Below are 13,797 nucleotides of genomic sequence, written 5' to 3' on the forward strand. Positions count from 1 at the left end.
GAGCTCAGGCAATCTGCCCGCCTTGGCCCCACAAAGTGCTAGGATTACAAGCACGAGCCACCACGCCCGGCCCAGTCTTCAGGATTTTTATGTCTTGTCCCACTTCCATGCTGTAGCCGGTCTGCCCATGCCAGGTCAGCCTGCATTTTGTCCAGTTAGGTAAGTTGAATTCAGTATAGGAAAGTATAAGAAAGGCCATTTGTGATTACACATCTCAGCCATGTTCTCCAGTCATCCTTATCACTTACTATAAAGATAATATTTTGATCTTCATCTGCACCTAACTGACATGCTTTGTATTTTAATTATTCCCAAACTCTGGGTGGGAGAGATTAATTATCACCCTCAACCTCTACAGAGACTGCAGATGGGACAAAATCACCTCCTGCCTTAGCAAGAGGTCTCTTTACCACTAGTTGCCTTTTTTTGTTGTTGTTGTTCTCATACCTGCCTGTATTCCTGAACCCAAGTAAGTGTCCCTGGCAGGAAAAGGGTACCTGTAGGCCTTGCCCTCACTTGACTCGTTTGCCCTTACTTTGAGGGCTGTAGCCTCTGTTGTACCAGTCAGAGCCAGTGGTGTCTTTTTCCTTTAAGAGAATGGTATATTTTGAATATGCATTGGTCTTGATCTTCAGGGGAAAAGCATTTTCAGGAGACTTTTTAGGTGGCATTATATCTCTACTCCTCATGTATCTGTTGGGCACCCAACTTGAGGCAGATGACTAATGGAATATATCTTACAGCAATGAGTCTTCAACAGGAACTTTCTCCTGCCAAATTGTCCTATATTCTTAACTACATTGCAGTACAGTAAGGTAATAAATTATTAATCCTAAATCAGTCTCCTCAGACTGTAGGATAATGACTTGAGTACATGTCACTTGGGGGAAGGTAGAGTTTTCTGGCTGTTAACACAAACCATGCAAGGTTTTTGATTCTAAAATTCAGCTAGCATTGAGCAAGTCTATGGTATCTTGTTATATCACGATTTAATTGACATAAGTAAGGCCAATCAGAATTTGCTAAAGTTGGTCTCTCTGTCAGTGAAATTAAATCACTGTGTCTTGCTTAAACACTTTAATGAAAGATAATCATCTTAAATCCTACTATCTTGGAAAACCATAATTTTGGTGGGTTCTTTTTGCCCTTTAGAAGACCTGTGCAAATATAAACTTACTTCCCCATTTGTGTGACAAAATGAAGAGGGATGAGAAAATTAGCATAATTGGGCAGTAAATCCAACTCAATTTAAAAACTATCTTAAATTTATTCTCCTCAGGAATTCCTTAAGGGAGGAAATAATAAAACAGCAGAGGAGTTTATAAAAACAAACAACAATTGCAGGGCCGAAGCATAGCCTTTTGGCTTATTTTGGATATTTTATTAAAATCTCAGTAATTGGAACAGCTTCTAATTCAAGGCATTGTGTGAAACTGGCAGGAACATAGTCAAGAACTATGTGTGTGGTTAGTGTTTGGACACTTTTTTATTTTTTTAAGCCTCAGCTCTTCCCTGTGCACACCTATTTTCAGATGAACAGTAGTGAAGGGTTTGGGTCAGAATGGATAGCTCTTGATTTGAGGACCTACCTTTTGAACTTTCTTTCTGATCCTTCTTCCAACAGCTTTCCTAAGAAAAGCCCATGTGGTTAAGGTCCTGTAGCCACTTTTGACTCCAGATAGTACTGGATAAGTTCCAGAGAGAGGTTGTAAGAATTGGTCTTGACTACCTGCCTTTTCATCAACTGAGCAAGAGATAGGAGACAGAGTGGCCAAGGGCGTGGAGCATGGACTTGGGTGTCAGACAAGTCTCAGTCATGGTTTTATAATGTACTGGGTGCTGTTACTGAAACATACTTTCCATCAGGTTCTTCATCTATAAAATGGAAGTGACAGTACCTCTTAACAGGATTGTGAGTATTAAATAAAATATTCATGCAAAGGGCTTAGCCTACTCCCAGGTACATAAATAAAACTCAGCAATTGTTAGCAATAACGTAAAAGTTTAATATGGTTAAATTCTTGTCTAACCGCCAGATGACCCAGCAGGCAGGAGGGTTGAGTTCTCTGCTAGCTTCTTAAACCTCTGTCCAGTGGGAGCTTTGTCTGCACATTATTAAGTATGAGGTAGGCAGCTGGCCTTTCTGTATTATTGGGGAAAGTAGGCCTCCATTCATATAGCTTTACAGGTCTGAGACTAATTGAAGCCCATGACAGAATGAATTCTATTGTGCATTTTCCGTGATTGTAATATGCCACTGAGGAGCATGATGGGCCACTTGTTTCTTCCCCCAGCTAAGGAAACATTTCCTCTGGAAGAGGACTCTGTTCTGCTGCCACGACTCCACCTTGCTCTCTGCCCTAGTTCACTTCCCCCAAAACTGATATGTGCCCATGCTTGGCAAGGCCTTGTGGTAGGCCAGGTTGGCTCTGTCTTTGGTCAGGACAGTGTTTTGACTGGGGCTGATTCAACAACACTTTTGGGTTTTGGGTTAGAAGTAGTTTGTAGGCTGGGCGCGGTGGCTCACGCCTATAATCCCAGCACTTTGGGAGGCTGCGGTGGGTGGATCACCTGAGGTCAGGAATTCAAGACCAGCCTGGCCAACATGGTGAAACCCCGTCTCTACTAAAAATACAAAAATTAGCCAGGTGTGGTGGTGCATGTCTGTAATCCCAGCTACTCAGGAGGCTGAGGCAGAAGAATCACTTGAACCCAGGAGGGAGAGGTTGCAGTGAGCCGAGATTGCACCATTGCACTCCAGCCTGCGTGACAGAGTTAGATTCCATCTCAAAAAAAAAAAAAAGGAAAAAAAAAAAAGAAGTAGCGTGCAGAGTTTGTCCTGTGCTTCCTTCCTTCAAAACATATTTATCAGGTGCCTGCTATCCTAGGCATTAGAAATGCAGTGGTAAGACCAGGCGCAGTGGCTCATGCTTGTAATCCCAGCAGTTTGGGAGGCCGAGGCAGGTGGATCGTTTGAGGCCAGAAGTTTGAGACCAGTCTGGACAACATAGTGAGACCCTGTAACAAAAAAATAATAAAAAGTTAGCTGTGCTTGATAGTGTGCATCTGTGGTCCCAGCTACTTGAGAGACTGAGGTAAGAGGATCGCTCGAGCCCAGGAAGTCGAGGCTTCAGTGAGCCGTGATCACGCTGTTGCACTCCAGCCCGGGCCACAGAGTGAGACTGTCTCAAGAAAAAAAAAAAGGGAAAATAAATACATTGGTGAGCAAGACAGATACGGTTTCTGCCCTCATGAAGCTTGCAGTCTGTTAATACCTTTGCCATTCTTAGGGAACAGAAATTCCCTTTGAGAGGGATGGCATTGCTGACATCAAGATTCCCTTCAAGGAGTTTGAGGCTTCCCTAGGGTCCCAAGGTAATGCCATGACAATAGAGACCTAGTCTTCTTTGCAGAATCCTGGGAATGTAGGAGACTAGACAATTTGATGTCTCAAGCTGGTCTTAATAGAATAACCTTCTGCCAAGAATTATGTAAGTGAAGTTCCTGTCCACAAGATGGTATATCTCCAGTTTTCCTTTCTATCCAGTGCTCTGTCTCTCTCACCTTTAATAATCCACATTTCCTGAATAAGCAGTTAGAGTGGTTATTTGGAAATGTGGAAAGAGTGCTATAGCTGCAGCCTTTGCCCCCAAGTTGGAAGTGTGTTCCTGTGGTGATTTCATGGGTGTTAGATACACCCAGCCCATCAGCACTTGAAAGTCTTCTGCATTAGGGTGCTTCTGCCCTTTTGGCATCAGGTTTGTTACTCAGGATCTTAGGTGAACCATTCCAATGCTTAGCATGAAGCAAGCACCAATTATATAAATCTTGAACTTCCCTGGCCAATCACAAAAGGAAACTATAAAATGCCCTAAGAAGAGAAAGAATTATGAATGTCCCTGAATGGTGAGTTAGCCATCACAGACGCTGTCCAAAGGGAAACAGAAGCAGGGAGGAATGCCAGCCAAGGCCTATCTGGAACTCTACCCACTGCAGACTCTGCCCTAAAGATGGGTGCCCAGTGCATCTCACTTCAGTTCCCCTTTTTAAACTCTCTCAGCAGATGACAGGATTTTTAGGAATGCTCTCTTTCTTCCAACTGGCTTAACATTATGTTTTGATTCTAATCCAGCAGCACATTTGAGTTTGAAATAAATGTATGCTTATGAATTCTTTCACTTTTAGGTAATAAGGGGAATGACTAATATTACCAGACCTGGGAGATGGAGTGGGGGGTAACATTGATTCAGTTTCACTTCTGTAGCCTTAATTTCAGATTCAAGTTCACAATTTCAAGAGGACTGCCATCCTGCCTGTTAAGAAATGGCTCCTCTGTTTTTTGTTTGTTTGTTTTTGATACAGCTCAATGTTTATTGTCCTTAACTGAGGGCAACCAGAGTCAGCTGGAGGCTTATGGAAGTGGGGTGGCTACAGTGAATGAATCTTAATCAGAATAAATGAAGCAGCCTTGTAGAGAAAAGCTGAAGAGCCAGCTTCCATCTCAGAAAGTTGAGTAATCTGCATCCTGCTGGGTCAGTCTGTGGCATCTGGCCTGAAGCAAGCAGCCCCATATGCTGAAGCAGTGCCAAGCTGTCTTCTACCTGTGCATTCTACTTCATCAGTTTCTAACTGCTTGGTTTTCAAAATTGCTCTCAGCTGTGCTCCCCAGGGTATGCTTATAAGCTGCACTCTGACATTTCTCACAATGGACTTTTCAAATAACAGCGAGTTTTCCTATTACACCTTCTGTGAAAAGTTAAAGGGAGGAGTTGGCCTCTGAGCTGAGGTCTGCAGACCTGGAACAGGGTTATTTGCTCAGGATGTTCAAGGCAGAAACAAAAGTTTTCTGGCCTATCCCTGGAGACTTTCTCTGACAAGCATACCCTCCTTTCCGTTCCCAAGCTGTTTTGATTGAGCTGTTTCGCCTCCACTCTTTTGTATTTCATGTGGGGGTTGCTACCTTGGCAGCATGGCTGCCTCTGTCAGTGGAGAGGAAGTGGTGGAGAGTGAAGGCCGTATGTGTACGATATGTTTCCAGGGCTTTGCTGTGTCCCTGTGGGTAGTGTGTGTGTGTCAAAGAAAGAGAGAGACAGTGAAGAACATTTGGGTGTTCTTATTTCCCTGCCTAGAATTAATACCATTTTTTGAAGCAGCAGAGAAATGTTGCCATTATACAGATGAGGATAAGGAAACGCCAGTTTCCGTGCAGTTAGAGATAGTCTATACTAGATAATTTGGCAGTCAGGAATGTTGACCAATTTGCCCATATTTTCATTTCTGTCAGTAGAATGTGACTTACAATTAAGTTGAAAATGGAGGTATAAGAAAAAAACACATGTAAAAACATGTCAGAAAAATGAAGTCTATTAAAAGCCACATGATTGCCATAAATAAACCAAACAATATGAAATTACGCGAATGTCAGTGCCACATTATGGTGTTGACTTAGATTACATTCTCCTAATATTTGTGGTCTCTGGCTCTTTATATGTGTTATCTCACATTCAGTCAGTGCCTTAAAATAAGCTAACTGCCTTTTTTTTTTTTTTTTTTTTTTTTTTTTGAGACAGAGTTTCACTCTGTTGCCCAGGCTGGAGTGCAGTGGCATGATCTCAGCTCACTGCAGTCTCCACCTCCCAGCTGCAAGCAATTCTCCTGCCTCAGCCTCCCGAGTAGCTGGGACTATAGGTACGTGCCACCATGCCTGGCTGATTTTTGTATTTATAGTAGAGATGGGGTTTCACTGTATTGGCCAGGGTGGTTTTGAATTCCTAACCTCAGGCAATCCGCCAGCCTCGGCCTCCCAAAGTGCTGGAATTATAGGCGTGAGCCACTGTGCCTGGCCTAACTGCATTTTTGTACCTTCTCTAGGATGCTTAATTCACATTATTAATGATAATTAATATCTAGGTATTTTATATATATACTATAGATACACGCATTTTAGGTCAACAAATAATATATCAGGCTAAATAAAACCAAGTTCCTGCCGTTAGAGAGGTCACACTATGGAGGCAGAGAGAGATGTAGAAACATAAAGAAGCATGATCAATTCCAAGATGTGCTATGGGAACACAAAGAATGGGGCAGAGAATAGCTGAACCCTGTTTTATAGCAGGCTGGTAAGACATGGGATGTTCTAATCCCTTTGAACCTCCTCCTCCCAGATTCATTTGAAGTAGCTTTTAACCCACAGAGCTCTTTTCACTTTTTTTTATCTTAGAGGGAGGGATAGAGGGAAGAGTTTGTACAGCTCTGTAAGTCTAGAGAATAAGAGCCCTAAGAAATTATTTCTGTACAGATACAGATTGGCTTTGATTTAATTTAAATAAACTGGCTCTCAAAAATTCTAAGAATACTAACTACTCACACAGTTTTGCTTTCATTTACACACAGATGAGAAAGCATCTGTAGCTCTGCATTTTATTTGCTATAAGCAAAAAGTGGTTCGAGATATTTAAGTATCTGAAGCTTGGTTGTATTGAGTCCTCACATGTCCCAGTTCAGCCCACTGCAGTTTTTTTTTTTTTTTTTTTTTTTTAATGGCGCTTACATAATGCTCCAAAAAGAGAGAGTTTCAATGGGTAAATTGATATAAACTTTTCCTCTATTGGCCATATCTGCTGAAATAACACTTCATGGCTAGCTATATTATTTCCTTACTTCCTCCCAAGCCTACAATTCTGTTTAATTTACATATTTCTGCTGCGGCCCTCTAAATGACCTTCTCTTTAAAAACAACAAAACAAGCCAGAAAAAAAAAAAAAAAAGGAAAGGAAAGGAAAAACCTTCCCAAAAAACAAAATAGTGCTCTGATTCAGGGTTCTTTGTGTGGGTTTCCAAGGGAGGTTGGTATGATTGTGCTGAATGCAAATAATTTATCAGCCGGTAATAACTGCAATGAGAAATGGCAATCAACTGCAGATTCTTAACAATACCATCTACAAGTGGGCTACACAGGGAATTGCTAGATTCACGACATCATATCTAGGTGCTTTTCTTTTTAGAAAAACAATTCTTTCTTTTTAGAACCACTTTTATGTATAGGCAAAAGTTTATCTGTTATAATTTAATACCTGTGCTTTTTGAAGTACAAAGACAGTATTACATAGAGAGGTGTGGGCTCCTTCAAGCTGTGGCTTGGAGGCGTGCTCTCCTTGCTGACAGCATTCTCCAGAGTCTTTTAGTCATAAGGTGGTGGGAGAAAAAGCGAAGCAGGAGATTCTGAGTACATCATATGCAGCAGTGTAACCCCCTAGTTACAGTTTTGTTTTTTTTTTTAAGTGCATAGCTTAATCATTTGCCTTCAATCTGCCTTTAAATATTATAAAGCCCTTGATGACTGGATTGTTTCTGAACAGGTGACTTTATGGTAGGAGAGCTATTTTCAGCTACACCAGTGATTTGATTAATACTTGGCTGTGAAAAATGCCTTTGGGCTAAACCTTGGCAGATGGGTCTTTTGAAATGGAATAGCACCTGTATCCAATTAATGCAAACTTTTGATTTATTAAGTTGTTTTAGGTAGAAGTTAAAGGCATTAGAATTGTGATAGAGTGGTTTCCCTGTTTTCACCTAGGTGACCAGAACTTTGAGGTATCTTTTTCTGTTTTTCCTTTTTCATCATTACTCAGGACAAGGGAAGGTGAATGGATCTAGATGTCATCAGTGATGCATGGCTCTTTGCCTAGGTGAACTGGGAAGCTATTCTCCACAGTTGATTTGTTCAGAAATTTTCATGGTGAAGGCTTATGTCACCTTTGAGTGAAGTCGAATGGTCTGAAATAGGTAGCTCAGGGAGCTGAAATTTGGTTGGTCCTTTCATGAGGAAAGATTTCTTTGGGATTTGAAAGGATTTTCTAGTTTAGAGTTTAGACAGGAAAGGCTGTTTCCCAGCTGGTTATATTATTCAGTTATCTGTTTTTTATCCACTCTGCTTTTCTTCAGTTTCTTTCTTTGCACATCTCTCATATTTCCTATTCAGTGCACTCCCCAATTTAATTGGAAAAGCTCATTCTAATTTGTTAGTGAACCAGGAACTTTACTTTTCTCTCTTGCCTCTTCCTTCTTTCAGCCAAGGAAATTAACTAACATTAAGGATCTGATTCAAATGACTATAACTCAAGATATTCCATATTGGAGCTGACATCTTTTGCTTGATTTTGTTAGTATAGAAAAAATCCCACAAATTTATTTAAATATTGGGTGAACTTTTAAAATTAACAAGAAAGCTCCTTGAATGTCTACTATGTGCTAAGCATCTTTCTGGGCCTACACATACAATATACAACCCCAGCACTTAAAGAGGGCAGAGTGTGTGAGGTAGACAAACAAATATGATGTGGTGAGAGAAATGCTATGATAGAGGTATATGTAGGATGCACAGAAGAGAGGCATCTTGGGGTGAAGGTTTCATGGGAGAAGCCTTCCTGGAAAAAGTGGTGGCCGAGCTAAAATGAAGTATAACAACAACAACATAAATAATGGCAACTAATATATACTGAGCTTTTTAATACTATATGCCAGGCTCATGTTAAGTACTTTGCATATATTTTCTCCTTTATATCTTTAATAACTCTGTGGGGTAGGTACTGTTAAAATTATTCCTGTTTTACACATGAAAAAACTAAGGAATTTGACCCAAGATGACACAGTTAGGGAGTGACTGGGTTGAGATTCAAATGCAGGAATCTCAGCCTTAGGAACTAAAGCTTTAACCACAGATTTTTGGGGTGGGGGCCAAAAGATAGATGAGAGCAATTGTGGAATAGGGCTGTTGATCTTGATAGGGGATTTTGTTTGAAAACAAATTTCAACTCAATGTTATGAGGGACATGTATGAACATTACCTTGGGGAATGAATTTATTTTCTCACCTAGACTAAATGAGGGTGGTTTTCATATTTTCTTTAGCCTGTGAAGTATAAGTATTCTGTTTCAAGTAGGTAGAGTAAAAGGACTTTCCCCTACTCTTCTGCCTATAAATATTGCCCTCTTCTAGGGAGATGTTCTGGTACTGGGTACTGTTATTGTTTTTTTTTTTTGTTTTTTTTTTTTTTTTGAGACGGAGTCTTGCTGTGTCTTCCAGGCTAGAGTGCAGTGGTGTGATCTTGGCTCACTGCAACCTCCATCTCCTGGGTTCAAGCGATTCTCCTGACTCAGCCTCCTAAGTAGCTGGGATTACAGGCATGCGCCACCACAGCTGGCTGATTTTTTGACTGCCATGTTGGTCAGGCTGGTCTCGAACTCCTGACCTTGTGATTGTTTTTCTTTCTTTTTTTTTTTTTTTTTTTTTGAGACGGAGTCTCGCTCTGTCACCCAGGCTGGAGTGTAGTGGCCCGATCTCGTCTCACTGCAAGCTCTGCCTCCTAGGTTCACACCATTCTCCTGCCTCAGCCTCCTGAGTAGCTGGGATTACAGGTGCCTGCCACCACACCCGGCTAATTTTTTGTATTTTTAGTAGAGATGGGGTTTCACTGTGTTAGCGAGGAAGTTCTCGATTTCCTGACCTCGTGATCCACCTGCCTCGGCCTCCCAAAGTGCTGGGATTACAGGCATGAGCCACCGCGCCCGGCCACCGATTGTTATTCTTTTCAACAGTTTGTCACAATCCAGTATCTTTGAGGCTTTTTAGTGACAGTGTTATAGGAAAGGACTTGCTGTTTTAAGCATTCTTAACCAGCAAAGTACTGCAAGATTCAGGTTTTGTGATTGAGTCCTTGGAAGCTTGTTTTCCATCTAGCAGATAATCAAGAGTTAGTGTGAATAGTAGCTGATATGTATCTGTTGGGCAAGTAGTTCCATGAGGAGTTTGTTTTTGTTCAGAATGATCTTTAGGAAAAATGGAAATACCACAGTGAAGGGAAAGAAGTCAGAATATGTACACAAAGCCTATTAATTCTTGTGTAGCAGTTAGTGTAGTTTCAGCAAATCATCTACACCATACATTTAAAAAACTGTACTCTTAGCAAAGCTAGGCACATAGCAAAGGCAGTGAGTAGTAATTATTTTCAAAGGACTGCTTTGTGAGGCAGCTGCCACCTTTCAATCCAACCTGTGTGTAATTGAGGAAAAAAATGTTACCCCTTTTGAAAAGGAGGAGAGAGGGCAATGGTTATTACCTTGGCTTTTTTCAAACTTCGTAATACCTGATTGTGTCCTTCAAAGGATTTAGTTACCTTCTCTGCCTTGTTTCTGAATGTGCTAACCCCTGCAGGGTAGAACTGATGTGGAGAGTAAAGTGGAACCATTTTTTTTGTATTTGTTTATTAGTGGGTGTGCAGGTGACAGACATGCTGACAGTCAAAAGGGAGGTGGAGGGTGCCCCCTGAGGAGGTTTGTTTTTGAATGGTTCCTGTGAGTTGTTTTTGGGATTGATAATGTGCCTGCTTATCTCATTTTCATGTGGCAGCCATCTTGGCTGAGACCCATTGCTTCTGAGAGAATGCATACTTTTGATGATAGCTGTAGGAAGACGGGTGGTGTAGAGCCATAGTTCAGTTACTGAATAAAGAGACAAATTTAAGGCTGTGCCTTTCTCCTTGATAATAGTTCATTTATAGGTATAATTATCAAGGGAAAGCTTTGAATGAAGTCTTGACCATATTAGAAAATTGTGAGATTTCAAGAAAAGAATTTTAGCTTCAATGACGGTAAATATTAATTGCAAATTTTTTCTACAGAATACTCTAACCATGTATTTGTTTCTGCAGCGAAAACCCCACCGAAGAGAAGAATTTATCAACTGCTTTTTTTTTCTTTTTTGAAATAATACTGGTAGCTCATTCTCTCTACTCTTATTTCCACCATCACAGCCTTTCCTTTGGGATACAGTCTGATGAATTTAGTTAGAATGTACATTTCTGGACACTAACAGTATGACTCCTGAAACAGGGGACGTTCTGTCTCTGCTCCCTACTTGGTTGCTAACCAGGGCAGTTTTCAAGTTTGCTTGAGAAGCCAAGCTTATTACCTGAGATTTAAGAATGCCAGAGCCAACAGCACTGTCTTTAAATATTTCCAGAGTTGTTCACAGCTTTCTAAAAGTATTTAATGAATTTCTTCTGGCAATAATTCATATATCCTGTAGACTTTTCCACTCTGCTACTTGGAATTATGAAACCTGGTCTAGATTTTGTGCCAGATATATTAGAATTCTGTCTTTTGAGAGGTGGTGATGTAAGTAAGCATTGCTAGTTCCAGAGCCTCCTGTTTTGGGGATCCTCCAGGTAATACATATGGGAGCACTGCTTTCTCTGCTTTGCTATGATTTTAGAAAGAGGGGGATTGGCTTTGCTCCACTGTTCTCACCCTGGGTAAGCTTTCTACATGCTCCTACCAACAGTGCATTCCAGACTTTCCCAAAAGATTTTCAGTCTAAGGTTCTACCAACTGTAAGCCATTTTTTGTAAAGATTTAATATTGCTTTTGCCTGGGCCCTGGGAGCAGAGCCAGGGTATGGCAGCGTGGGCAGGGAGAGGAACTGATCTAAAATTGGAGTATATTTTCATCTTACCTTTTATCCCAGTTACTTCTAGAATCCAATATTGACTCTACCAATGCCTTTCTGCTTCCTCCTTTTATGAACTCTTTGTCCCAAGAGTATCAACACTGAAAATTTAATCTTAGGTTAAATTATTCTTCAAAGGTTAACTATCTGGTAAATGATGGACCTAGAGCTGAAACTAGAATCATTTAAGATGTTAACTGTCTTTTAACCACCTAAGACAAAGAACTATGATTCAGGGAATGGATGAAAAAGAACTGTTTTTTTCTTTTTGTATTTTTATTATTGAACACATGATGTAACAACATTAAATAACATTTAATTTTTAAAAACTCAGTCAAAATCCCACGAATTAAACATGTGAACTGAGAGATCGGAGTACCTCTTCCTCTTTTTTTTTTTTTTTTTGAGACGGAGTCTCACTCTGTCGCCCAGGCTGGAGTGTAGTGGCACAATCTTGATGACTGCAACCTCTGCCTCCTGTGTTCAGTGATTCTCCGGCCTCAGCTACTTGGTGCCTACCACCACGCCTGGCTAATTTTTGTATTTTTTTAGAGTTGGGGTTTCACCATGTTGGCCAGGCTGGTCTCGAACTCCTGACCTCAAGTGATCCGCCTGCCTTGGCCTCCCAAAGTGCTGGGATTATAGGTCTGAGCAACCGCGCCAGGCCTACCTCTTCCTCTTATTGGAAACCATTGAGATTAGTTTTATTAGCAACACTATAGCCCGCTAACCTCCCCTGGGCCTCACATTTCTTTTATAGAAGCTAGCTTTTTCCTAGGCCTCACATTTTTTACTTGTAGTCATTGTCGAAGATATAAGGGCCCGAGTCTTTCAAGATGACCGACTAGAGGTATAGAATTCAGTAGAGAAGTGACAGAAAACACATGAGGCACTGAGGGAGAGGGAAGCGAGGTGGATAACCCAGGCAAGATTGGCTGGGAGCCAGAGGGGCTTCCCAACGTGGAGACAGAATAAGTGAGCAATCCCCAACAGTCCACGTTCTCACCACCTCCTGTAATCCTAGCCACGAGAGAGTGCTTTGACCCTTGTGGGCCCTGATACTGGCAGAGGGAGATCCCTGGAGCCTGTGTGATGGCATTGCTCCAGAGAGGGAATGCACACTGAGTCCCATGCATCCCCCAGGTCCCTAGTGGGACACAGGACCATTTTGAGAGTCCAGCTCTCACCAAACTGTATCCTGCCCTGGGGCCCAATAGCCCCTGCCTCTCTACATCCCTGGAGCCCCCCTGACATTCCCTCGCATCTGCCTAGAGGGCTCTAGCAGCAAGACACTGGTTGGGCCCAGAGGAACCACAGGGTCCACACAATGTCCTGCATACCAGGGAAAGGGCAGTGTAGTGTATCAGGGAGGCTGCTCCCAGGACAAAGGGTGCCAAAGTGCAAGCTCCCCAGAGTATGAAATCTGCCTGCCTGGGGCCACTGTCACTAGCAGCAACCCCATACCCTTCAGCAGCAGGCTGCCATGTACTTTCATGTGCCATGAGGACAGGATCTCCTTGCCAGCTGCTACAGCCACTGCTGCTGCCAGAAGCTGAAGCTTATGCTCCCCAGAGCCTGAAACCTACCTGCCTGGGGTGACTATTACAGACAGCAGCCCTGCCTCCCTCTTGTCTCCCACAAGTAGGGCTGCTGCACACTTTTACGCACCCTGAGGACAGCCTTTCCCTGCCCACTGCTGCTGCTGTTGCCATGCCAATCAAGTATGCTGCCCACTAACAACTGTAGCCTAAGCCACTGAGAAAATCACAGATGCCACTGATGGTGTTCGTTGCTGGATGGTGTTCGTTGCTGAAGAAATCATATGGAGACTACACTGCCGCATGCATCCAGAATCAAAGCCAAAGTGCCCTACCCAACCAACACTGTAGATACATCTGTAAGAAAAAATCTTTCCCTGTGAAAGCCAATACAAAAAATTGGAAGTGACTGTTACACTTGATATACAGTTATCAACAAAAGGACTCAAGAAACATGAAAAGGCAAGGAAATATGGTATCTCCAAAAGAACACAATAATTCTCCAATAACAGACTTCAGTGAAAAATTTATGATCTGCCTGAAAATTCAAAATCATGATACTAAAGAGGCTTAGTGATATGCATGGGAACACAGATAAACAACACAAAGAAATCAGAAAAACAATTTAGGATATGAATGAGAAATTCACCAAAGAGATAGCATAAAAAAGAACCAAACAAAAATCCTAGAACTGAAGAACTTAGTGAATGAAATAAAAAAGGCAATTGAGAGCTTTAGCAATAAACTAGAT

The 13,797-nt window shown here is 41.7% G+C and overlaps 1 protein-coding gene across 7 annotated transcripts in view; it reads left to right on the forward strand.

Annotated features, from left to right (window-relative positions):
- Window positions 1-13,797, forward strand: part of KIAA0319L (KIAA0319 like) — a 124,053-nt gene that overhangs the window by 13,215 nt on the left and 97,041 nt on the right. The window contains exon 2 of one of the 7 annotated variants that reach the window (XM_055095518.2): window positions 5,571-5,688. The exons of the other annotated variants lie outside the window; for them this stretch is intronic. Coding sequence (XP_054951493.2) covers window positions 5,607-5,688 — 82 coding nt within the window. The 5' untranslated portion in view covers window positions 5,571-5,606. The remainder of the gene's footprint in view (window positions 1-5,570; window positions 5,689-13,797) is intronic. 7 annotated transcript variants of the gene reach the window in all.

Source organism: Pan paniscus, chromosome 1, assembly GCF_029289425.2.
Source record: "Pan paniscus chromosome 1, NHGRI_mPanPan1-v2.0_pri, whole genome shotgun sequence".
Lineage (NCBI taxonomy): Eukaryota > Metazoa > Chordata > Mammalia > Primates > Hominidae > Pan > Pan paniscus.